The 22,255-nt window shown below is 61.3% G+C and overlaps 1 protein-coding gene across 4 annotated transcripts; it reads left to right on the top strand.

The window, feature by feature from the left end:
• The first annotated feature begins 373 nt into the window (after positions 1 to 373).
• ULK1 (unc-51 like autophagy activating kinase 1) lies at positions 374 to 21,768 on the top strand. Of its 4 annotated transcripts, none has more exons than XM_072802091.1 (28): positions 374 to 528; positions 1,060 to 1,152; positions 1,236 to 1,277; positions 8,347 to 8,379; positions 8,629 to 8,665; positions 9,368 to 9,541; positions 9,628 to 9,701; positions 9,844 to 9,945; positions 10,938 to 10,996; positions 11,084 to 11,166; positions 11,563 to 11,613; positions 11,962 to 12,050; positions 12,828 to 12,909; positions 13,782 to 13,842; positions 13,963 to 14,055; positions 14,566 to 14,688; positions 15,495 to 15,643; positions 15,773 to 15,859; positions 16,178 to 16,446; positions 16,905 to 17,095; positions 17,459 to 17,568; positions 17,661 to 17,804; positions 18,198 to 18,391; positions 18,502 to 18,674; positions 18,765 to 18,883; positions 19,081 to 19,238; positions 19,960 to 20,095; positions 20,187 to 21,768. In XM_072802091.1, the coding sequence occupies exons 1-28, from the start codon at positions 418 to 420 to the stop codon at positions 20,240 to 20,242; spliced, it is 3,093 nt and encodes a 1,030-aa protein (XP_072658192.1). In that variant the 5' UTR covers positions 374 to 417; the 3' UTR covers positions 20,243 to 21,768. The 4 variants fall into 4 exon arrangements, with proteins under 4 accessions (XP_072658192.1, XP_072658191.1, XP_072658193.1 ...); XM_072802090.1 differs by having other exon boundaries at positions 12,756 to 12,909; XM_072802092.1 differs by lacking the exons at positions 374 to 528; positions 1,060 to 1,152 and having other exon boundaries at positions 1,241 to 1,277; positions 8,629 to 8,688; positions 12,756 to 12,909.
• Positions 21,769 to 22,255: the final 487 nt, after the last annotated feature.

The raw sequence follows: 22,255 nt of genomic DNA, 5'->3' as shown, positions 1-22,255 counted from the left end.
GAGCCTCCCGGGTCAGACCCCCCAGGGGCCAGCCCAATGCTGGCCCCGCCCCTCCGGCCTGGCCCCGCCCCCGGCCTGGCCCCGCCCCGTGGCCCCGCCCCGCAGGCCCCGCCCCGAGCCCGGCCGCCCCGCCAGGCCCCGCCCCGCCCCCGCCCCGCGCCGCGCACTGCGCCTGCGCCGGTGTCTCAGGCTCTGGGCCCCTGCGGCCGCGGCTCTTTTGTTTCCCGCTAGAGTCGCGGCCGGACCCCGTACCCGAGCCCTCGCCGCACCCGGGAGGGATCCGCATCGGTAGCCCGGGCTGCCCGCGCGCCCCGAGCGGCCCGCGGGGCTGGAGGCGGGCCCTGCCTGCCCGATGGGGCGCGCCCCCCGCCCGCCGCCCCCGGCCCGCGCCGCCGCCTGAGCCGCCCGCCCCGCGCCATGGAGCCCGGCCGCGGCGGCCTGGAGGCCGTGGGCAAGTTCGAGTTCTCGCGCAAGGACCTCATCGGGCACGGCGCCTTCGCCGTGGTCTTCAAGGGGCGCCACCGCGAGGTGAGGGGCGCCGGCGGGCCCGGACCACCCGGCGGGGGCCCTCCTGCCGCGCGCCCGGGCGCCCCATCCCCCATCCCTGCCTCGGCTGGGGCCCTGCATCCCAGCCCCTCACCTGGGCCTCCCTCCTCCCTGGCCTTCGCCCCTCGTACCTGCCCACCCCCACCCCTCCCCGCGCCCAGGGAAGCCATCCCTGCCCCTCACCCGGGACCCTCATTCCCCCATCTCTGCCACACACCCGGGACCCCTCCTCACACCCCAGGACCCTCATGCCCTCCATCCCCACACCACACCCAGAGACTCTCATGCTCACCCCCGCCATGGGAACCCCATCTCCGCATCCTCGACTCCCTCACCCTTACCTCCTCTGGACACCTCTTTCCCACTCCACACCCCAGGTCTTGCTCCTGGCACCGGAACACCCCCCCCCCCCCCCACACACACACACACTCCCAGGTGCTTACCTGGCCTGGGGGTGGCCCGGTAAGGATGCCTGGGTTCTGGGCCCTGAGGAACATCGTGCTTGGTTTTCAGAAGCACGACTTGGAGGTCGCGGTCAAGTGCATTAACAAGAAGAACCTGGCCAAGTCCCAGACACTGCTGGGGAAAGAAATCAAGATCCTCAAGGTGAGCGGGCATTGGAAGCTGTAGGGGAGCAGGGTGGTGGGTGAGCCAGCCTTGGTCCTAAGAGACTTGGGTTTCTGTCCTAGGAACTGAAACATGAAAATATCGTGGCTTTGTATGACTTTCAGGTAAGCTTTGGGGCTGTGCTGGTGGTGGTGGGGGGGGGGGGTTGTGTTCGTAACCCTCCCAGGCTGGCCGGCGCACAGCCTCAGGCCGCAGCAGCTGGGTCCCAGGCCGGCCGGGGTCTCGTGTTGGGAGGGGGTAGCTCTCTGGCCTGCCCATCTGAGAGGCCTGACCAGATCCCTGGAGACTTCTTCCTCGGCCCAGTTCGGGCCCAGCTTCCTCTGGGGATGTGGGGAGAGTCCTGCCGTCCCCGCTGCCTGGCTGCCCCAGGCACCCACAGGGCCGCAGGGACCCACTGAGGTCTGGCCAGCTGCAGTGTGGGCCCTGGTTGTCTGACCCAGTGGCCCTGACCGAGGGGTCCTGTCCCCAGCGCTGGCGGGCGGCAGGGTGGTGCTGCCACTTGTTTGTTGACACTGCTCTGGCCCAGCATTGGCCGGTCCCTCCCTGCGTCAGGCTAGGGGGAGGGGAGGGGCCCAGGGAGATTCCTTCTCCCTGGCAGTTGGGGTGCGACAGCCCAGGCGGGAGGGAAGAAGGGAGGGAGGCAGTTGCTCAGTCTGATGAGTCCACTTCAGGCCCAGGGCCGGCATGGGAGGCCCCAGCCTGGTCCCCTCCCCACCCCTGGGGCCTCCGGTGGGGCCAGGCAGTGAGGGTCCCAGACCCTGGAGAGCCAGTTTGGGGATTGGGAACCTGAGGCAGCAGATCTGCAGGCCAAAGTGCTGACTAATGGTTTTGAAACCTGTTTACTGAGGCCACGGGACCAGCCCCTGGCTGAGGGGAAGTTCCCAGCCGGGCTGTCTGTGTGTTGGTGGCCTCCTCCCTCCCCCTGCAGAGCCAGGCTGTGGCCTTGGGGGCTGTGGCATGATGTGAGGTGACATGGGCAGGGCACAGTTCCAGTGTCCCAGCGAGTACCTGGAAGCCGGGCACTAGGCTACTGAGACACAGTGTCCCGGGGCCAGGAGGGTGGCCCCACTGCTCCCTCTCTCCCCTCCCTGTCACACCTTACCTGTCCTCCCCTGCTTGGGTCCCTGGCACTCCCTCCTTCCCCATCCTGACCACACCTGGCTGTGGGCAGTGCTACTTCCTCTAGTGTGGGTGGTTGTTCAGCCTCCCCTGCCTGGAGGAAGTGTTTAGAGGCCAGTATGGCCTCTCTGCTCTGAGGGCCCTGCCTCTCTTCTGGGGCTCTGTGCCCTCAGCCCTGGGGTCTGGGGTGTTCCCCCAGTCCTTAGACTCCTCTAAGACATACGGGACCCAGGAAAAATGGCTTTTTAAACTAGGTAATAAGGAACTTGGCTAAAGAAAAATAGATTATAAAAGGGGACTTGGGAAAAGGAGACCCCTTTCCCTGCTGGCCCCTGTCTTGCCCCCAGAGGCACCCACACCGACATTGGCAGTTTCTGGATCTCTCCAGGGGTAGGAGCGTGTCCTTATATACCATTTGGCCGCATACCATCTGCTTCTGCACCTAAAGGGCTTTTCCGTTTGGGCCTGTATCTTGGGGAAGGATCTGTCACTCCACACCGCTGTCTCTGTTCGTCTGTAAGACACTACAGCCCTCTCCCGGGAAGGTCGCCACCCCTTAAGCACAGTGGTTTAGAGCCCGACTCTGAAGCTAGGTCACCTAGTTCTAATCCTGGCTCTAAAGGTAGCTCCAAACTTGAACGAGCTGTGTGTCCTTGGGCAAGTATCCTCACCTGTCTGTGCCTCCATATCTTCCTGTGGTAGAGACCATGGAGCTGTTGGATGGTGCACCCTGTGTGCCCTCCTAGCTGTTGTCACGGTGTGGCTGTGGGTGTTGTTTGTGGTTGTACTGGGTTCCATTGCCCCATGTTCCAGAGCAGACCTCGCCAGTCCCCCACTGATGGCGTTCTGACATGGCAGCAGCATGGTGGTGGTGACTGTCCTTGCGCTTAGTGTTGGCCGTGTGTGTATCTGCAGCATACATTCCTAGACAGGAATCCCTGGGTAAAAGGGATGCGTGTTTCTAGTTTGGGACAGTGGCCAAATTGTGGTCCCCAGGGGCTGGACTGGACAACGCAGCAGGGCTGCGTACGGAAGGGCCGGTCTCCCCACATCCTTGCCAGGAGGCTGGTTATCAGACTTCCATCTTGGTGGAAAATGACCTCTCAGTGTTTTTCACTCGCTGTGATTGAGGCTTCTTATTTGTTTTTGTTTTTTTTTTTTAATTTTTTTAAAATTTTTATTTATTTATGATAGTCACAGAGAGAGAGAGAGAGAGGCAGAGACATAGGCCGAGGGAGAAGCAGGCTCCATGCACCGGGAGCCTGATGTGGGATTCGATCCCGGGTCTCCAGGATCGCGCCCTGGGCCAAAGGCAGGCGCCAAACCGCTGCGCCACCCAGGGATCCCGAGGCTTCTCATTTGTGTGTGAGCAAATTGAGCATCTCATTATGTGTGTGTGTATTAGGAATGCCACCTGCCCTCAGCATGATTCCTGTTGGACTTTTTATTTTTTTAATTTTTGAAGATTTTATTTATTCATGAGAGACACACAGAGAGGCAGAGACACAGGCAGAGGGAGAAGCAGGCTCCCTGCACGGAACCCAATGAGGGACTGGATCCCAGGGCCCCAGGATCATGACTTGAGCCAAAGGCAGACGCTCAACCACTGAGCCACCCAGGTGCTTCACGTTACTGTTGTTTTTATCTATCTTTATAACTTAAATTTTTCCACTTAAAATTTTGAAGTGTAATACATGCTGGACAGTGGGAAACGCAGATCACGAAATGCTGTGTTAAGCCCTTTGGGGAGGTCAGAAGGGGGACGCAGCTTGCCCCAGGAGCTCAGCCCTCCAGTTTCTCTGTGGCCATAGGACCCGGGGCTCTGCCGTCTGTGGGGACTTCTCTCTGCAGGTCCCCCCACTCTGAGCCCTGGACTCCCACAGCTCTGCTGCCTATCCTGGTGCCCTTGACACCACACCGCGGGTGCGGGGTCCGTGTCGCCGCTTGGTGCCCCATCGTCAGTGTCCTCCCGACAGCTGCCGCGGGCACATGTGTGGGTTGGGTCTGTGGTGTCACTGTGGTGTGCGGCAGCTTGGGCCTGCCGGGTCTCTGGGAGGAGCGTGTGGGTTCTGTTTTCTGAGGGCTTGTACCAGCTCACGCCCCGCCCTGCCCTGAGAGTCTCCCCTGTATTTCCTGAGCCGGGCAGACCTACCTACAGGCAGTGCCAGGAGGCTCCCCTGAGGAAGTGGGGTGGGGCCAGGCACCCTTATCCGGTGGGAACTGGCCGCAGGAGCCCAGCGCGGGGTGGGGAGCAGCCCCGCTTCTGTGGGCAGCTGTGCTCTGGCCCCCACTGGGGCTTCTGCCACCTTCCTGAGCCAAGAGCGCCAGTGTCCGAGGAGTTAAGTAGGTCAGTGCCTGCCCACCCACCAGGCCTGGCCCAGGCAGGCAGTGGGATCCTATTAAGCAAAGCACCTTAGCGCCCCATGGCGGGGTGGCCTCCTACGTGCCTGGATGCCCGTGCCAGGCCGCCCAGCACACCTGGCTGTGACGCTCAGGCCAGCCCTATCCCCAGGGCCTCTGGGCACCCTGCCAGGGGATGGAGAGGGCTCCATGTCCTCTCCTTGTAAAGGCTTTGCTTTGTCTACCTTGGGGGCACAAGCTGGGATTCATCATCCCCTTTCTTGGGCTGCATGGTGGGGTGGTCTCCACTGAGGCTTCCCTGCCCAGCCTCACCCCTCCCTTGCCAGGTGTCTGACTGGGGCAGAATGACAGGACCTCCATGTGTCCTATTTCCTCCTTGGGTAGCCTGTGACAGGAACAGACCTGCCCTGTCCTGGGGCAACAGGGCGTGTGGGTAGCTGGTGATGGAGCAGCGAGGGCATCCCTGCGCATTCCCCATAGGACATAGGACACAGGCGGCCTGTGCCTAGGCCACGGGTATGTTTCTGTACTAACCTTATAATGAGCTCCAAGAACCTGCCAGTGGTTCCCCTCTGCCTCCTGCAGGAGGTGAGCTCCTTGGGATCTGACGCTTCTCTGGAGCCCTGCAAGCAGTCCTGACAACTTCAAGTGTGTAGACTGAATCTAGACTGACCCCAGGGAGGTGCCTCGGTGCCTAGAGCCTATGTGGCCCCTGCTCACTCCCAAGGGAGCTTGGGAAAACCAAGTTTAGCATGTGTGGCGGCCAGCAGAAGTGGGTCTGAAGCCATTTGGGTTGTGGTGGTAGGTGGTGAGCTGACCACCTGAGAGGGGTGGGGGACACCCGGGAGTGGCCCCAGCAGAGGGGCTCGGGCACAGAGCCTTTCTGGAAGAGTGCCCCACCCAGGGGGCCTGCACCTTCTCCCAGTCCCCGTCAGGGTGGGCCACAGTGAGGCCAGGCTGTTTTGGGACCTGGCTTGGTGTTGGCACAGGGGCAGGCTTGAGGACACACTGGAGCTGACTTCTGCTTCCCAGGCCTGGGCATGTTCTTGACCTCACCTGGGAGATGGCTCAGCTTCTGCCAGCCAGTGGAGTTAAGGGTGTCACGGTGGGGAGACAGATGCAGGAAGGGGCTGGTCTGAAGCTGTCCTCTGGCCCCAGGGTGGTGGGAGACCCCGATTTGGCTCTCTTGGGTCAGCCCCAGCCCTGCTGTGCTCTTTCCCTGCTAGCACTCCGCTCCCTGCCTCGGAGGGCCCACTGGAGGGTGGAGCTGATCCTAGGCCACAGGGACAGAGGTCAGAGTGGAGAGGAAGAGCCCCCACATAGCCCCAGTGGCACCCTGGCCTGTCACTCACGGACTTGGGGAGGCTTCAGTGTGGTCTTAGGGCAGGAGGCCTTTGGGGAGGCGATAAGCTGTGACCTCCTGTTGGGGGCAGGGAGGGCCTGGAGTGTGCTATGAACAGTGGGCCAGTGGGGATGGGAGATGCGCAGGGCTGGGCAGGGGCCCTGGGGGCCTGTGGAGTGGGGTCTTTGGAGGGAGGATGTCTGCCATCACATTCTCACACTTGGAAGTCTGCCATGGCTGGGATGTGGGGATTGGGGTGGGAGTAGGGTCCAGGCTGTGTTCAGGGTCCTGTGGGTTCTTGAGTACAAAGGGGACTCTGTTGTCACTTCTGCTGTGGGGGCCTTCTTTACAGGGTGGGTTGTTGTGGGGTCTGGGGCCTCCCAGATTTGGGGTGAGGGAGGCTCCTAGGCTCTGGACTCAGGCTCCCACACAGCCCTTGTGTCCGTGCCAGTCTTGGTAGGTCAGTCCTTGAGAACACTCGGTGGGGAGGAAATGCCCCATCTGTCTCTGTATTGCCTGTCACTTTGGCCCTGTCTGTCCTGGCTCGGCAGGGTGGGTTTGGGGCTCTTCTGGACGTGCCTGGGCCTGAGTCTCAGCTCTGCTTCTCTGCTGTGTGTCCCAGAGCAAGGGACTTAGCTTCTCTGGGCCACTGCAGACCAGAAAGCTCATAGCATTCCCTGGAGCTCATGGTGAGGAGTAATTGTGCAGCATGCCCAGCAAACAGCAGAAGTGGCTGTGGTCAGGGCGGTGGCAAGTGACCCGTGTGCTGCCTCTCCCAAGTTATTCCTGGGTTCTTCTCTCTTGCCCCACCCCCTGCTGGATCCAGCCCCTGCCTCTCCCGCCTCTGAGGCGTGTTCTCTTTCTCTGTTTCTCTCTCTCTCTCTCTCTCTCTCTCTTTCTCTCTTGCCCCTCTGGGCCAGGCCCGCCCCCAGGGGACTCTCCTGGAGCTGCCCCTGTGTTATCTCTCTCCTACAGCTGGCACGGAAGGACCAGTGACGGGCCTAGGAATGCAGGGTGGGGGCATACAGGCACAAGCATGTCAGCCCTGGGCTCCCACACCCTGAGAGCCCACCCCACGACTCAGCCTGCTCCCCAGGTTGTCCTTGTCCTGGACATAGGTCTTCTGTCGGTGGAGCCCTGGTGGGTACTGACATTTAAACATGGAGTATCCCCAGTGTACCAATTCATGTCCTAGCTCCAGGTCCCTATCTGGAGACAGGCGGGGGTCAAAAGCATCCCTGAGACCTGAGTAGGGCTGGAAGGTAGTGGCCCACTGCTGGAGGTCAGGCCTTGGTGGATCAGCCTGAGGTGGCCTCCCCCAGTGACTGGAGAAAGGTCCCTCCTGGGGTCCCTTCCCTGCCCCTTTCCTAGGGACCCCCTAGCCTCCCCGCACCATGCTTTGAGAGTGTTGGGGCCAGTTCACAGGCTCGCCCCCTGACACAGTGCAGAGCAGAGAGGGCTCCTGCTGTGGCTCTTGAGGCCTGGTGGTGTGTTGACACTGAAGGTCCTTGCTTTCAGAGCCACTTCCTGGGGCAGATCTGAGGGACCATCTGTAGGACAGTAGAGAGTAACAGAGACCCTGCCAGCAGATGAAGCATGCTGGTAGCACAGAGCCGTATGGATGCTGGCATTTGGTGGGTGGGTGGGGGGGTGTCGTGGCCTGGCCTGGGGCTCCTCTTTCTCGGGGGATGCACACAGCCAAGAATGCCAGTGGCACCCTGGGTCCTTGAGTGGCTGAGCCGGAAGCTGGCCTAGCTGCCGTTGCTGGCCTGAGGTGGGCTGGCACTGCCTAGCTATAATTCTGCTGGCATCTTTGATCCTGGAGTTAGGTGTGGTTTCTGAAGTCTGTGCGTCAAGGCACTCCTACTTGGGCTGGGTCCTTCCTCGGGACCTGGGTCTTCCCCTGGAGGGTGGTGCACGAAGGGGAGCCCTGTTGAAACTTCAGGGTGGGGCTGACCCTGATCCTGACGGAGAAGGGGGCAGTGAAGGTAGTTGAAGGTGCTCTTCAGAGGCAGAGTCCATGTCTACCCCAGACACCTCTCCTGGGACCTCGGCCTCTTCCCCAGACCTGGCAACATCAGCATTCTCTGATTGGCTGCTGCCCCTCTCATTCAGGCCCACTCGGCTGTCAGAGGATCTCAACTGGCCACCACTCAACTGGCTAGGTGCTGGTACAGGGGTCTGTGGGGCTCTCCAGGCCCGTTGGTGTCCGTGCTCACTGGCCTCGCTTGTAGCCCAGGTGGCATGGTGAGGGCATGGGTGCTGAGCGCCTACGTCATGCTGAGGCTGAGAGGAGTGGGGGCAGGGGAGTGTTCCTCTGCACTTCTCATTGCTACTTCTGTGTCCTGCAGGAAATGGCCAATTCCGTGTATCTGGTCATGGAGGTGAGTCTTGTGGGCCCAGCTTGTGAGGGCAGGAAAGACTCTCCTGGTTTCCTTGTCATCCGTGGGCTGAGGGCCCACCCCATCAGGAGCCCTGGTGGCCGTGGCAGGTGCTTGAGGGGTGATTGCAAGGGACATCTGCCCCAGGAAGGCCAGGAGCAGGGGAGCAGGTGTAGGGTGGTGGGGAAATCCAGGAAGGGCTGGAGGGTTTGCCTTGACCGCTGACCCCGGTGTTCCAATGGTCTGTTGCAGTACTGTAATGGCGGGGACCTGGCTGACTACCTGCACAGTGAGTGGACGCCCCTTGGCCAGGTGGGCTGCATGCCCAGTCTCACCCTGACCCAGCCTGCAAGGTAGTCTGACATGAATCAGGGCCCCGGAGGGTCCTCCTATCTCCCCTGGCACTTGCTAGGGAAGATGGACAGGGCAGTGGAGCCATCAGGGACAGCCTCCCTGGACAGATCGGTCAGGGAGGCCCCTTGTGAGCAGGGCCCTAAGTGGTTTGTGGGGATGTGGTGCCCCCTGGCCCTGCGGGGTCCCTGAAGCACCTGGCTGGCTTCTCTGCTGGGGACTGGTCTGTTCCGAGCACTCTGGGCCCAGTAAGTCCTGGCTCACCACAGAGGGGTGGCCCTCCCCGGGATCCTGCCACAGGTGGGGGGGTAGGTGCCCTCCGGGTCGTGGCCCTGGCATTGGTGTGTTCATCCCCTCTATCCCTGAGGGCAGGTCTTGGGGCTCCTCTCCAGTGGTGGGCAGAGGTGGCTCCGGAGAATGATGGTAACTGGGGAAGGGTGCTTCAGGGCACCACGTGTTGTGGTGGGTGGTGCTGGGCAGTGTGGGAGGAAGATGCCAGCCGGCCCGCAGTGGAAGGGTTCGGGTGCCCAGCTGCTGCAGGATGGGGGTGGGAATGTGAAGGAGTGCGTGTGGGAGCAGCGCTGAGTGTGAAGCCTCCGGGAGGGCTGGGTGCCCGGTGAGCCGCCCCGTCTCCCTGCAGCCATGCGGACACTGAGTGAGGACACCATCCGGCTCTTCCTGCAGCAGATTGCAGGCGCCATGCGTCTGCTGCACAGCAAGGGCATCATCCACCGTGACCTGAAGCCCCAGAACATCTTGCTGTCCAACCCTGGTGGGCGCCGCGCCAACCCCAACAACATCCGCGTTAAGATTGGTAAGGCCAGGGCTGGTGAGGGGAGGATGCCCAGGGAGGCTCGAGAGCTTCGGCTGGCCGCCTCATGCGCTTCTCCTCATCTTCAGCCGACTTCGGTTTTGCTCGGTACCTGCAGAGCAACATGATGGCGGCCACACTCTGTGGCTCCCCCATGTACATGGTAGGTGAGCCACCCCTGCCCTGCTGCCCGGGGAAGAGGTGTCGGAGGCTCCCATGGCCTCTCCTGCGAGGCTGCACCATTGTCGTCTGCCACACGGTGTTGCAGTTGTCTGGTGTGGTGTCTGTTTGTTAATGCCCCATAGGCCCCTGAGGTCATCATGTCCCAGCACTACGATGGGAAGGCAGACCTCTGGAGCATCGGCACCATCGTGTACCAGTGCCTGACGGGGAAGGCGCCCTTCCAGGTGAGCAAGTCTGGGTCAGGTAGGCGCTGGCCGCCACTTCAACACTCGGCTCGTGGTCTCGTGGCTCCTACCATGCAGGCATGTGGGGCCCTGCCCTCCTCCAGGCCACGGTGGGGTCCGAGGGCTCTTGAGCACATTGGCATGTGCCCGTGTGTGTGTCAGAAGCAAGTCTGTGTCCTCCCATCCGTGCCATGAGGCCCAGTTGCTTTCAGGCATGGGGGCGGAGGGGGGCATCACATTTGAAAAGCAGTGGCCTACTAGCAGTGGGATTCCAGAGGGCTGGGGGCTCCAAGCCCCCCGTGCTGGGCTGCGCATCCCGTATCGACTATCTGGCCTGATTACGCGGCTCTCAGCTATTGCCAACTTGCCCCTTAGCCTTCTGTGACTGCCCAGTGACCTCGGCTGGCCCCCTAGCTCCCTGCACCCCTCCTCATCTGCCATGTCCCCCTGCCTGAGCAGGTGGAGGGCCATCTTCTCACTCAGCCCCGGGAAGGAGAGATGCTCTCTTGGTCTTGGCCAAGCTGCCAGCCCTGGGAACTACATGTCACACAGCAGTGTGCATAAGCAAACGTGACCAGCCACATGCGTGCCTGCCAGGTGCTCCCCATGGGGTATAGCGCCCCCTGGAAGGGGAAAGATTTTGGGATCTTCCGCTGGGGCGAGGTGCATGGACTATTGTTTCCTTACAAGAAGCACGCATTCAGACATCCCTGAATATGTACCCTGACCAGTCTGCCCTAAGCGGGAGGGAGGCCTGGCCGTCTGGCTTCTGGGCCACCTGACCACCCTGTGCGGTCCCCCTGGTCTAGAGGCTAGATGGGGGAGGAGGGAGGCCCATCCCCAGAAGCATAGAGGGCACGTGGTGCTTGGTCCAGGGCCACGAGTTCTGGCCGGCAGTTGTGGCCAGGGACCAGGGACCTTGGACAGGGCTTGGAGGCTGTGGGGGGAGCAGCTGGTGTAGTGGGGGCATTCACGCTGCCATCCCCTGCCAGGCCAGCAGCCCCCAGGACCTCCGCCTCTTCTACGAGAGGAACAAGACATTGGTACCCACGTAAGTGCCTGGGTCCTGGCTTCACCCGCCCCCTGCATCCCAACTGACCCGGGGCTGATCACGTCATGTTGTGTTTGCACTGCCCAGTATCCCCAGGGAGACATCTGCCCCACTGAGACAGCTGCTGCTGGCGCTGCTGCAGCGTAACCACAAGGACCGCATGGACTTCGGTGAGCAGGCCCCGCCACTAGCCCACTCCTCCTGTCCTCTCCTGCCGGCTCCCTGGTTTGGGGCTTGGCCCTCTTGGCTGGGAGCCCTCCACCCTTGTCTCCTGGTTGCCCACACCCGCTTTCCCAGAAACATGGGCTGTGAAAACCCCAGTTTTGCAATGGGAAGTGCTGCTGGGAACAGGTATTAGGTGGGTGGGGAGGCCCAGCCTTGGCCAGATGTGGTGAAGAGCCAGCAGCTGGGGCTGTCTCCCTCTCTCCCTCCACTCCTGGTATGATGCTGGCTGGAACGGGTGCCAGGATTGCTGGAGCTTGGGCCCCAGGGGCCGTGGATGGAGGTGAACACCATCTTTCCTGCCGGGACCCTGGAGTCAGGACTCTTCATCCTTTCTCCCACAGATGACTTCTTCCATCACCCTTTCCTTGACGCCAGCGCCACTGTGAAGAAGTGTGAGTCCCCTGAGGATCTTGGGGCCCCCACAGCCACAGTGGGGCTTGGGCTTGGCTGACATGGTGCTGTAGGTTGAGAAGAATAGGGCTGGGGGCTGCCCCTTCCCCACCAGCATGTGAGTCCTCTGGGTGGGCAACTTCAGTTTCTGCTCAGTGTGCTGCATAGTCCTTTTGCATCTGCCTGGGGACCAGGATGCCACACTTGCTGCTGACAGGCTAGCCCGTAACTTGGGGTGGGGGGTGTTCCATGGAAACAGCTGGAGCTAGCATCATGGGGAGTCTGGCCAAGTGGGGGGGTCTGTAGGGCCAGGGAGGAGTGCCTGTGAGCTGACCACTGCCCCCCACCAGCCCCTCCTGTGCCTGTGCCCTCGTACCCAAGCTCGGGGTCCGGCAGCAGCTCCAGCAGCAGCTCCACCTCACACCTGGCCTCCCCGCCGGTGAGTCACTTGCTGGGGCTCGGGCCTTGGGCTTCTCTCCTGGGATGTGGCCTGTGTGGACAGCACACTGCTGCCAGGAGACCATCAGGACACCTGCCTTTGATTCTATGACTTTGTCTGATTGACTCACACTAACTGCAGACAGACCCATCCTGATTGTGAAATGTTGAAGCGTGACAAGTTGGCAAAACCGCTTTTAGCCCCCCCACCGCAGCCTTCCTGTCTCAGAGGCTGACCTGCTAGGTGTGGGTTTTCATGTGTGCTGGTGTGCACATGTGTGGGTGTGGAAACGGGGACGGGATGGCCCTGTATCCTGGAGACCACCCTGCAGTGTGTGTCTCTGGCACCTCAGCATGGGTGGGCACAGAGCTGGGGCGCCAGGGCCAGTGTGAGGACAAGTCTTTTTTTTTTTTTTTTGACAAGTCTTGCCCATGTGGAAAGCTGATGTTGGACGCTATACGTCCTAAGCCTGGAGTGGTTGCCCTTTCAGGCCTTTGCAGGACTGATAGGAGACATGGGAAGTCTCCCTGGGAGCTCTGCAGGAGCTGGGTGGCTCCGTCTGGTGACTGCTGCTGTGGAGCCCTGCCGGCTGTAGAGCTTGCAGAAACCAGTGGGGAGGGCAAGCTGAGCCCTCTGTCAGCGCCAGCAGCTCTGGCTTCACCCAGGCCCTGAGTGAGCTTCAGTGGCCCTCCCTCTGACCCCTAGTCCCTGGGAGAGATGCACCAGCAGCTCCAGAAGACGCTGACGTCCCCGGCTGACGCTGCTGGCTTCCTGCAGGGCTCCCGAGGCTCTGGCGGCAGCAGCAAGGACTCGTCCTGTGATACAGATGACTTCGTCATGGTCCCAGCCCAGTTTCCAGGTCTGGGACCGGGGTTGCTTTGGTGTGAGCATGTGTGTGAGCGTGAGAGAGAGAGAGAGAGAGAGAGAGTGTGCGTGTGTGTGTGTGTGGTGTGCACATGTGTGGGTGTGGAAATGGGGACGGGGTGGCCATTGCAGGTTTGTCATTGCAAACTTGTCTCTACCTGTGCGCCCTCAGGATGGTCTTGGGAGCTTCTGTATCAGGTCAGCTTGGCTACAGAGTCTAAGCCAAGTGGTCCCGGTGCCCTGTGGCTGGTCCATGGACTGAGTCCCTGAGCTCAGGTCCTGTTCTCCAGTCTCCCCACCCTCCAGAGTGCCTGCTCCCAGGGAGGGAGCTGCTGCTAGCTTAGTGTCTGTTGAGCACAGGTGCTCAGGCCTTTGGGACAGGCCCAGCCCCTCCCGAAACTCTGTCCTGGGGTATTAAGTTCTTCTTGAGATCCTGGGTGTGGACACTTCTTTCCCTTTCCCTGCCCCTGGCCATCCCATGACTCCTGAGACAGGGCTGGGTTGGAGTGGCCCTGGGCCTACAGGGCAGGGCAGCAAGCAGGAAGACAGGGCCGTGAGCGAGGGTGATGGGGCAGGTCCGAGACCCAGGGTCCCAGAGGGGGGGTCCAGCCCAGATTGGGAGCCTTGGTTGCCTGCAAGGTGGCTGAAGGCTCTGGGGTATGGAGGGCACCTTCAGAGCCCTGAGGTCTGGTCAGGTAAGGTGATGGAAGTGGGGACTTGGGAGCACTGCCACCTCCCCCTGCCGGAGCCTCCCCCTGCTGTCTGGAGTTGAGCTGTGGTGGGTGAGGTGGCCCAGGAGCGTGGAGTGGACACTTGTTCTGATGTGAGAGGTACCCAGGCCCAGCATCACCCGTCTCCTGTTCACAGGTGACCTGGTGGCCGAGGCGGCTGGTGCCAAGCCCCCACCTGATAGCCTGATGTGTAGCGGGTAAGCTCTCTGTCCTGCCCCCTCCTGGCATGGGGAGCATCTCGCTCCTGCCTGTTGTCCTCTTGCTCTGCCTGGGTCAGGTCCACCTGAACATGTCCCTCCATGCTCTGTCCCCACCAGGAGCTCCCTGGTGGCTTCAGCTGGCCTGGAGAGCCGTGGCCGGACCCCGTCTCCTTCTCCGCCATGCAGCAGCAGCTCTCCAAGTCCATCAGGGTGAGCAGGGGTGGGGTGGGGTAGGCTTGGGTGGCCCCCCAGCCCGAGGTCCAGTTTTGTAGGCAGCACTTTGCGTCCACAGGTCCTGTCCTGGTTCAGGCCTCGCAGGACACCGGGCTTCTATGGGTGGCCCAGGAGAAGGGGCTGTGGTGGGAGGGACGTAGTCCCCGGAGGGTGGGAGAGGGGGAGCTGAGGGACCAGCGCTGCCATCACCCCCTAGCCTGCAGCGCCAAGCCGGGGACCAGACCCAGCCTCATTGTCCTGAGGCTGACCACCGACCACATGACCCAGTGGCTGGTCCCAGCCAGATGCCCCTTGGGCACAGGGCACGTGGGGTGAGCAGGATGTCAACAGGCCTGCTGCCTGAAGGGTGGCAGCAGCCTGTGCGAGCGGAGGAGGCAGGCAGCCTTGGTGGCCTCTGCCCCAGGATGTGTTGGGGCCCAGGGTTCAGCCCAGCACACTGTTTCCATTGACACCCCTCTGTACCCCCTGCTTCTCTTCCTGCCACAGCCGGGCCGGCCCGTTCAGCAGTAGATGTGGCGTGTCGGTCCCCATACCTGTCCCCACCCAGGTGCACAACTACCAGCGCATTGAGCAGAACCTCCAGTCACCCACCCAGTACCAGACCACACGGTGAGTGTAGTCACCCTCACCTCCCACCACCGCCACCTCCCATGGCTATAGGGGTGCCCCTGTTGGCAAAGGGCATGCCCTGGAGAACGATAGTGAGAACCCCCTACAGGCTCCTCGGAGTGGTGCACTGTTGTGCCACACGTACGGTTGTACAGGCTGTAAGTTGTGTAAGTCTCACTGCCACTATTTACGGATGCGTGGAAATTCTGTTTTTTTTTTTTTTTTTTAATTTTTTTTTTTTATTCTTTTTTTTTTTTTTTTAGGACAACTTTTTGGTGGATGTGTATCTTGAATTTACAAAACCTAGTATCTTTTTTTTTTTTTAAAGATTTTGTTTATTCATGAGAGAGACAGAGAGAGACAGACCTATGCAGAGGGAGAAGCAGGCTTCCTGTTGGGAGCCTGATGTGGGATCCCATCCCAGAATCCTGGGATTATGACCTGAGCCAAAGGCTCAGCCTTTGCCACTGAGCCACCCAGGCGTCCCCCCCAGTATCAATTTTTGACAAATTTCAACAAACAGTGGGGGAAGGCCCCCTTTTTTTTGTAACTCACAGAAGGTTCTGTTTGCTAGTGGTTGTCCTGGCAGGGACTGTGACCTCAGGTCTGAGGATGCCCAGGGGAAATGCTGGGGTTCTTCACTCCCTCATTACAGCTCTGGGCAGGAGGGCGAGTTGTCCAGTCTTCCCAAGGGCTCCTGAGTGAGGCCTGTTACTTGAATGGAGGGGAACGAGCTATGTTGTACAGCTGTGACCTCACTGTGTATGGCTGGGACCTCACCTCATCCTGCCTGCTTGTGTCCCCAGGTCCTCCGCCATCCGTAGGTCTGGCAGCACCAGTCCCCTGGGCTTTGCCCGGGCTAGTCCGTCACCCCCATCCCACACCGAGCACGGAGCTGCCCTGGCCAGAAAGCTGTCTCTGGGTGGGGGCCGGCCCTATACCCCGTCTCCACAAGGTGAACCTGCATGCCCCTGGTGGACACGTCTGAAGTGGGACTGGGCCTCTCCCCGGGCTGGGACAGTGTGGGAGGAGACTTGCTCTCCCTGTCAGGGCATGACCCTGATGACTCCTCTCTCTGCTCAAGTTGGAATCATCCCCGAGCGGCCGGGCTGGAGCGGGGCACCCTCCCCACAGGGAGCCGAGATGCGGGGTGGCCGATCCCCTCGTCCAGGTAGGCGCAGCCCTGGCTTAGGGCAGGAGCCAGCTTCCCGCTCTCATAGCGGTCACGTTACAAGGGAAGGAAGGTGCTGTGACACTGTGTCCACAGCTTAGGTCTTAGCCTGTGGAGGAGCTCTCGGGGCTTCTGTGTGCGCCCGCCTTGTGCGTGACCTGTGCCTGTTTGCTCAGGTACACCATGGAGCAGCTGGGGTGGGGGGAGTGGTTCTGACTTGAGGGTCTCCCACACACTCCCCTTGCTGGTGGTGGAGGCTGGGCTGCGCTGGGCAAGCCTCACCCGGCAGTGACCAGGTCTTGTCCCATCTGGCCCCAGGTTCCTCTGTGCCCGAGCCCTCTCCTCACACTGCTGGGCTGGGCTACCGCCTGCACAGCGCTCCTAACCTGTCCGACCTGCACGTCGTCCGTCCCAAGTTGCCCAAGCCCCCTACAGACCCTCTGGGGACGGCGTTTGGTCACCCACAGTCAAGCCCCCCTCAGCCAGCCCACGGGCTGCAATCCTGCCGGCCCCTGCGAGGCTCGCCTAAGCTGCCCGACTTCCTGCAGCGCAACCCCCTGCCCCCCATCCTGGGCTCCCCCACCAAGGTAACCAGGCCCCAGGGCTGGGGCAGGGCAAAGGGGTGGGAGGAAGTGGCCAGGCCTGCATGAGGTGTCTGGTGGCTCTGTACTGAGGACCCCTCCCCATCCGCCTGCCCAGGATGTCAACCACCTGCACGGCAGGATTCCTGTGGGACCAGGGGCCTGGGAATTGGGTGCTTCAGGCCCCAGAATGCAGGCGCTCCACGTGCCCCTGCTCTGCTCCAGGCACATTGCTTAGCTTAGCCCTCGCTGTGCTATTCTCGTGGGTGATGTGAGGACACACCTATAGCCACGCATGTGGGGTTTCTGAGGGCACATGTTTGCGTGGTGGGTGTGCGGGGTGCTCACTGCCCTCCTGCAGCGAACGAGGTCTGGTGGCGGCAGCGTGGTGCTGTACAGGTGCCGGCATCAGGCTTTTAGCACACTTGAAGCCATGCGTCTCAGTGCCCCCCTGCTCCTCCTAGGCCTTGCCCGCCTTCGACTTCCCCAAGAACCCCAGCTCCCAGAACTTGCTGACCCTCCTGGCCCGGCAGGGTGTAGTCATGACCCCACCTCGGAACCGGACTCTGCCAGACCTTTCAGAGGCAGGACCGTTCCAGGGGCAGCAGCTGGGCCCTGGCCTGCGGCCCACTGAGGACAAGAGCCCCTTCGGCAGGTGTGTGGGAAGGGCCTCCTTGACCCTAGCGTGCGCTTGCTTTCTGGGAGAGGCCGGGAGCAGACCTGGTCTCCCCAAGTCAGGGCCCAGTCTGTACCTCCTCCCACTGTGACCCCTTCTGAGCCGCACTTTGTGTGTCCCTTCAACGGGGGACAGTACCTGCATCCGGGGGCGGGCGAGGGGGGCAGGAGACCGCATGGCTAGCACACGTGAAGTGCCTTGTGTGCCTGGTGTGCAGCGGTTTGGGGCAGGGTGGGGAGCCCCCCTGGCTGGGCTGAGCACGGACCCTGGCTGGGCAGTGGGGAGGCTGGGAGATTCAGGTCCAGGCCTGGTGCCTGCTCCTCACTGCTCCTCACCTAGCAGGTCCCTTAGTACCGGCCGCCTCACAGACCTGCTCCTTAAGGCTGCGTTCGGGACCCAGGCCCCTGACTCAGGGAGCACAGACAGCCTGCAGGAGAAGCCCATGGACATCGGTGGGCCAACCGGGGCATCCCTGGAGCGGGAGCGGGATTGGGGGGGGCGGGGCTGACCACCAGGCCCTGAGCCCCTCCCCCTGCTCTTGCAGCGCCCTCTGCTGGCCTTGGAGGGAACCTGCACCCGGGAGCTCGTGCTGGGGGTGCCAGCAGCCCATCTCCTGTGGTGTTCACTGTGGGCTCGCCCCCCAGCGGGACCACGCCACCCCAGGGTCCTCGTACTAGGATGTTCTCAGGTGAGGACTGCACATGTTCCTCCAGGCTGTAGGGGGTACGTGGCAGTGCAGATGGGTCAGGATGGTTCAGGAAGCGTGAGGTCGTGTCCTTACGTGTGGTCAGGGTAATGCTCAGAGCACCTGCTTTTGCAGCTGCCTGGGAGGGCTGTTCTGTTTGGGTCAGGAGTCCTGCGCTCAGGGCACAGATGCACCCACAGCTCCAGCCTCTGGACTGGAGGACCCCCTGCAGTGGGCAGGACCAGGAGGGATGGGGCTTCTGCAGTGGACTCTGCTTAGGGTGGCAGAAGAGGAGTATAACATGAGGTGTCCAGATGGCTGGGGAGGGGGTTTGCATCAGAGAGTTATGAGGGACAACCAGGACTAGGGCTGCTGCCCGCTGGCCTCTCCCCACAGTGGGCTCCTCAAGCTCCCTTGGCTCAGTGGGCTCCTCCTCTGCCCGGCACCTGGCACCCGGAGCCTGTAGTGAGGCTGCCCCAGAGGTCCCGGCCCCTAGCCACTGCTGTAGCTTTGCCGACCCCGTGACCGCCAACCTGGAGGGGGCTGTGACCTTCGAGGCCCCGGACCTCCCTGAGGAGACGCTGATGGAGGTGAGCCTAGCCCCCAACCCTGTACCGCACCCCCCCACCATGTGCAGCAGGTCCCGGGGCAGCAGGGGTGCAGCCACAGCCACTGCCTCAGCTGCCCTATGTCTGCGCAGCAAGAGCACACGGAGATCCTGCACAGCCTGCGCTTCACGCTCGTCTTCGTCCAGCACGTCCTGGACATTGCGGCCCTGAGGGGCAGTGCCAGCAACACAGCCGGGGGACCTGAGTACCAGCTGCAGGAGAGCGTCGTGGCCGACCAGATCAGCCTACTGAGCCGCGAGTGGGGGTGTGTGTGCCCCACGGGGCCAAGGTGGGGAGGGGAGGCGGCCTGGGGTCCACGGCCTTCGGGCCATCTGACACATCTGTTCCCCTGTAGCTTCGCGGAGCAGCTGGTGCTTTACCTGAAGGTGGCTGAGCTGCTGTCCTCAGGCCTGCAGACCGCCATTGACCAGATCCGGGCTGGCAAGCTGTGCCTGTCGTCCACCGTAAAGCAGGGTGAGCTCTGCACCCCCAGGGGCATCGGTGGAGGCCACAGACGGTGGTCACATAGAGAGGGTTGGGGGAGTGGTGATGAGGGGTCACCTGGGGCAGGGCCAGCCTGGGTGGGGAGCAGCCGGGGCTCCCGGGCACTCAAGGGCAGCCTGAGCTGATGGTGGCTGCACGTCCGCCCCGGCCCCTGCCCCCTGCCACAGTGGTACGTAAGCTGAACGAACTGTACAAGGCCAGTGTGGTGTCCTGCCAAGGCCTGAGCCTACGGTTGCAACGCTTCTTCCTGGACAAGCAACGGCTCCTGGATCGTATCCAGAGCGTCACAGCCGAGAAGCTCATCTTCAGCCATGCTGTGCAGACGGTAGGCGGGAATGGCAGGTGGGACCTTGGTGGTGGGGGCTACAGTGGGGGGCGGGGAGGTGTTGTCTACAGCTTGCTGGACTTGAGGCTGAGGTGTGACTCCTGCCACCCCACAGCCAGCGCTGACTCTGGGGCCCTCCAGGCCCAGCTCAGGGTGGGGAGCCCGCCTTGCTCTACTGCACGGGCTCCCTGGCCCACAGGTATTCCTGGCCACAGCCCTCGGGTCCCCCCACTGGGAAGCAGGCGGCCTGGTTTGCAAGCCCAGTAGGGGGCGAGTGTTCTCCAGGAGAGGCCAGTTGCAGGTAGCCCTGCTTCAGTTGTGCAGCTCGTTAATGGGGGGGTGGGGGGACACACCACACGACCTTCTCTGCTTCTGTGGCTTTGGGGTCTTCCTGCCTAAAGACAGTTGGCTCTGAGGAGTGGCTGTTTTTGAGAACATTCATCCATGTAGCATACCTGTGCTGTCAGAACAAACGTTTGGGGGATAGCCTGCCTCCTCCCCAAGGGTGACCACTGGTGACTTAGGCCATCTCTGTAGCGACCCTGTGTGCCAAAGGGGCGGTGGTGGCCGGCTGGTTGCCCATGGCCTCAGCAGTCCTCACCGTGTGCCGTGCCATCTTCAGTGCCCCTGTGTGTGCCGTGACAGTCAGTGTCTGGTCCCTGTGTGCCTGGTGTGGAGTTCTGGGGTAGCTGGGCTCAGCCCCTCGCGCCCCCTCGAGCAGGTGCAGTCGGCTGCCTTGGACGAGATGTTCCACCGCCGGGAGGACTGTGTCCAGCGCTACCACAAGGCTCTGCTGCTCATGGAGGGGTTGCAGCACATCCTCACTGACCAGGCAGACGTGGAGAACATTGCGAAGTGTGAGTGCCACTGGGCCAGCTGGGGGGGGTGGGGGGCAGGAGGGACAGATGTCTAGCAGGATCCCCCTCATGCTGCTATCCCGTGCTGCAGGCAAGCTGTGCATCGAGCGGAGACTCTCAGCGCTGCTGACCGGCATCTCTGCCTGACCCGCGGAGTACCTGGCTCACTGCCCAACGGCTGGATCTCCTCTGCCAATCCCACAGGCTTGAGGGGCGGCCGGCTGGCCAGGCTTGAAGGGACAAGCCTGTGGCCTTGGTGCTGCTTGGTGGTGGTAGGGAGAGAGAGGGTGGGTCCCCCCTGAGCTGCAGGCCTGAGCTATGCTGCGGTGGGCTTCAGGGCGCTGGGATCTGAATCCAGGCCAGACCTCTGGCCTCACTGATGGGCAGAGCTCCTGCCTGGCAATCACAACTATCCTCGGCCAGTTTGGAGGCAAGTGGGCACAGGTAGCCGGTCCCCTATCCCAGCCAGACCCCAGGGCAGCCCTCATGCCTGCTGACGTGCTGAGGACACGCAGAGGCCCCGAGACCGCTCTGCCCAGGAAAAGGTGTGGCCTCCTGGTCCCCTTCCTTCCCCAAGACCACCCACCCAGCTTTGTGAATCATGGAGCACTTTATGCAGGCAGACCTGAAGCAGGACTGCCCGCGCAGTCCCGCCTGTTGTACTACAGGGCGTGTGTACATACCTATATACATATATACATATATAAATAGTCATGCGAGCGTGTGCAAGCGTGTGTGCTGTGCCTACCGCCTGGGACCCTCTCAGGTAGACACAGACATCTTATTTAAATGTTCTTTTAGGGACGGACAGTACGAAGCACCAAGCTTTCTGAACCCAGAACAGACGTTGAAGTCTATTACACTTTACTCCTGAAATGTGTCTTATTTTTCTGCAGCTCTTTTTTAACAAAAGAAGAAAATTTGTAGGAGTTTAGGATATTGGTTTTGGAAGGGTAGATCCTCAGCATCGTGTGGGGATGCAGGTGGAGGTGGTGATGCCTGTTAGAGCAGCCCTGCCCCTGCCACGAAGTAGTGGGCAGGTGAGAGGGCATTTGGTGCGAAGCCTCACATCCAGCTTTCACAATGGGTTTTGATGCCAAAGTCGTGTCCGTGTCCTTGTCCTTGTTCTTCTCCCTCTCCCTGCCCCGCAGGCTGGGTCCTGGCTGCCTTGAGGGGCTGGTGGGGTGGGGAGACTTCTGTCCTGGAGAGGGCAGAGGGAGCTTGCCTGAGTCCGGGTGCCCTGGGCAAGGGCTGTAAGGTCTTACATCAAGACCTAGACATCTTTGTGTTTCTTTGCAATACTTGAAATACTGCCACTGTGCTTGGACTTCAAGGCAGCCCTGTCATATGTTCCCTCAACACCCAGTGACTTCGTTCCTTGCTGCACGGAATGTGTGCATATTTATTGCTTTACAGTCGGCTGAGGTCCAGGGCCACCAGGAGGCTGGTGCCACGGGAGGGGACTCAGGCAGCTTCCCACCCCTCGTGGGTGCCCCTGTGGGCTGCCGTGCTGCCCACCTCCCAGCGTGTGTGCTGCCAGCTGATTCTGTTCTCCACGATTCAGCGCCCCACCCTTGGTGTACTTTAAAAGGAGTTTTGTGTGATTCTCCCAACCCCTTCATTTGCGTTACATTGTGTAATACTGATTTAAGGAAATAAACCTTTGGAATTGAGTGAGTGTAGCTGATGGCTGGTTTGTCACCATTTCTAGTGTGTCACACTGACTGGGTCCCCACCTGGAGTCAGCCTGCGTGTGCTGGGTGCCGGGCTTAGTGCAGGACACGGACCCCCAGGGCATGGCCCTGGTGCTCAGATGTGATTTTGCTGTTGCATCTGTCCCTCTGCCACCAGGTCCTGGTCTTAGTCCTTGGGGGCACACCTAGCAGGGGGTGTGGGTTGAGGGGAACCCGCTCCAAACTGCGCAGTGGCAGTGCCATGTCCACCCTGTCTGTGACGCAGCAGGGCTGTGGTTCTGCCTTAATTCTGGTTGTGCTGTGGTTTGAGCTATGCTTCCTTGATGTCTGATCGCCAGCATCCTTTCATGAGCTTGCTGGCCATTTCTAGGTCGGTTGGGTTGTAGAATTTGCATTTTCAAAACTACATACTGTTTCTGTGAGTTTTAAAAATAACTCCTGACCAAAAAGGCTAACCACAGTATTA

This window comes from Canis lupus, chromosome 27 (assembly GCF_048164855.1).
Source record: "Canis lupus baileyi chromosome 27, mCanLup2.hap1, whole genome shotgun sequence".
Classification (NCBI taxonomy): Eukaryota; Metazoa; Chordata; class Mammalia; order Carnivora; family Canidae; genus Canis; species Canis lupus.
Note: the sequence above shows the minus strand (reverse complement) of the source record. Positions and strands in the feature narration are given on the sequence as shown.

Coding starts and splice junctions, on each gene's coding strand:
- ULK1 (XM_072802090.1), top strand. CDS start 418: ATGGAGCCCGGCCGCGGCGGCCTGGAGGCCGTGGGCAAGTTCGAGTTC. Junction 9,542..9,627: donor CAACATCCGCGTTAAGATTG/GTAAGGCCAGGG, acceptor CCTCATCTTCAG/CCGACTTCGGTTTTGCTCGG. Junction 17,569..17,660: donor GGAGAAGCCCATGGACATCG/GTGGGCCAACCG, acceptor CTGCTCTTGCAG/CGCCCTCTGCTGGCCTTGGA.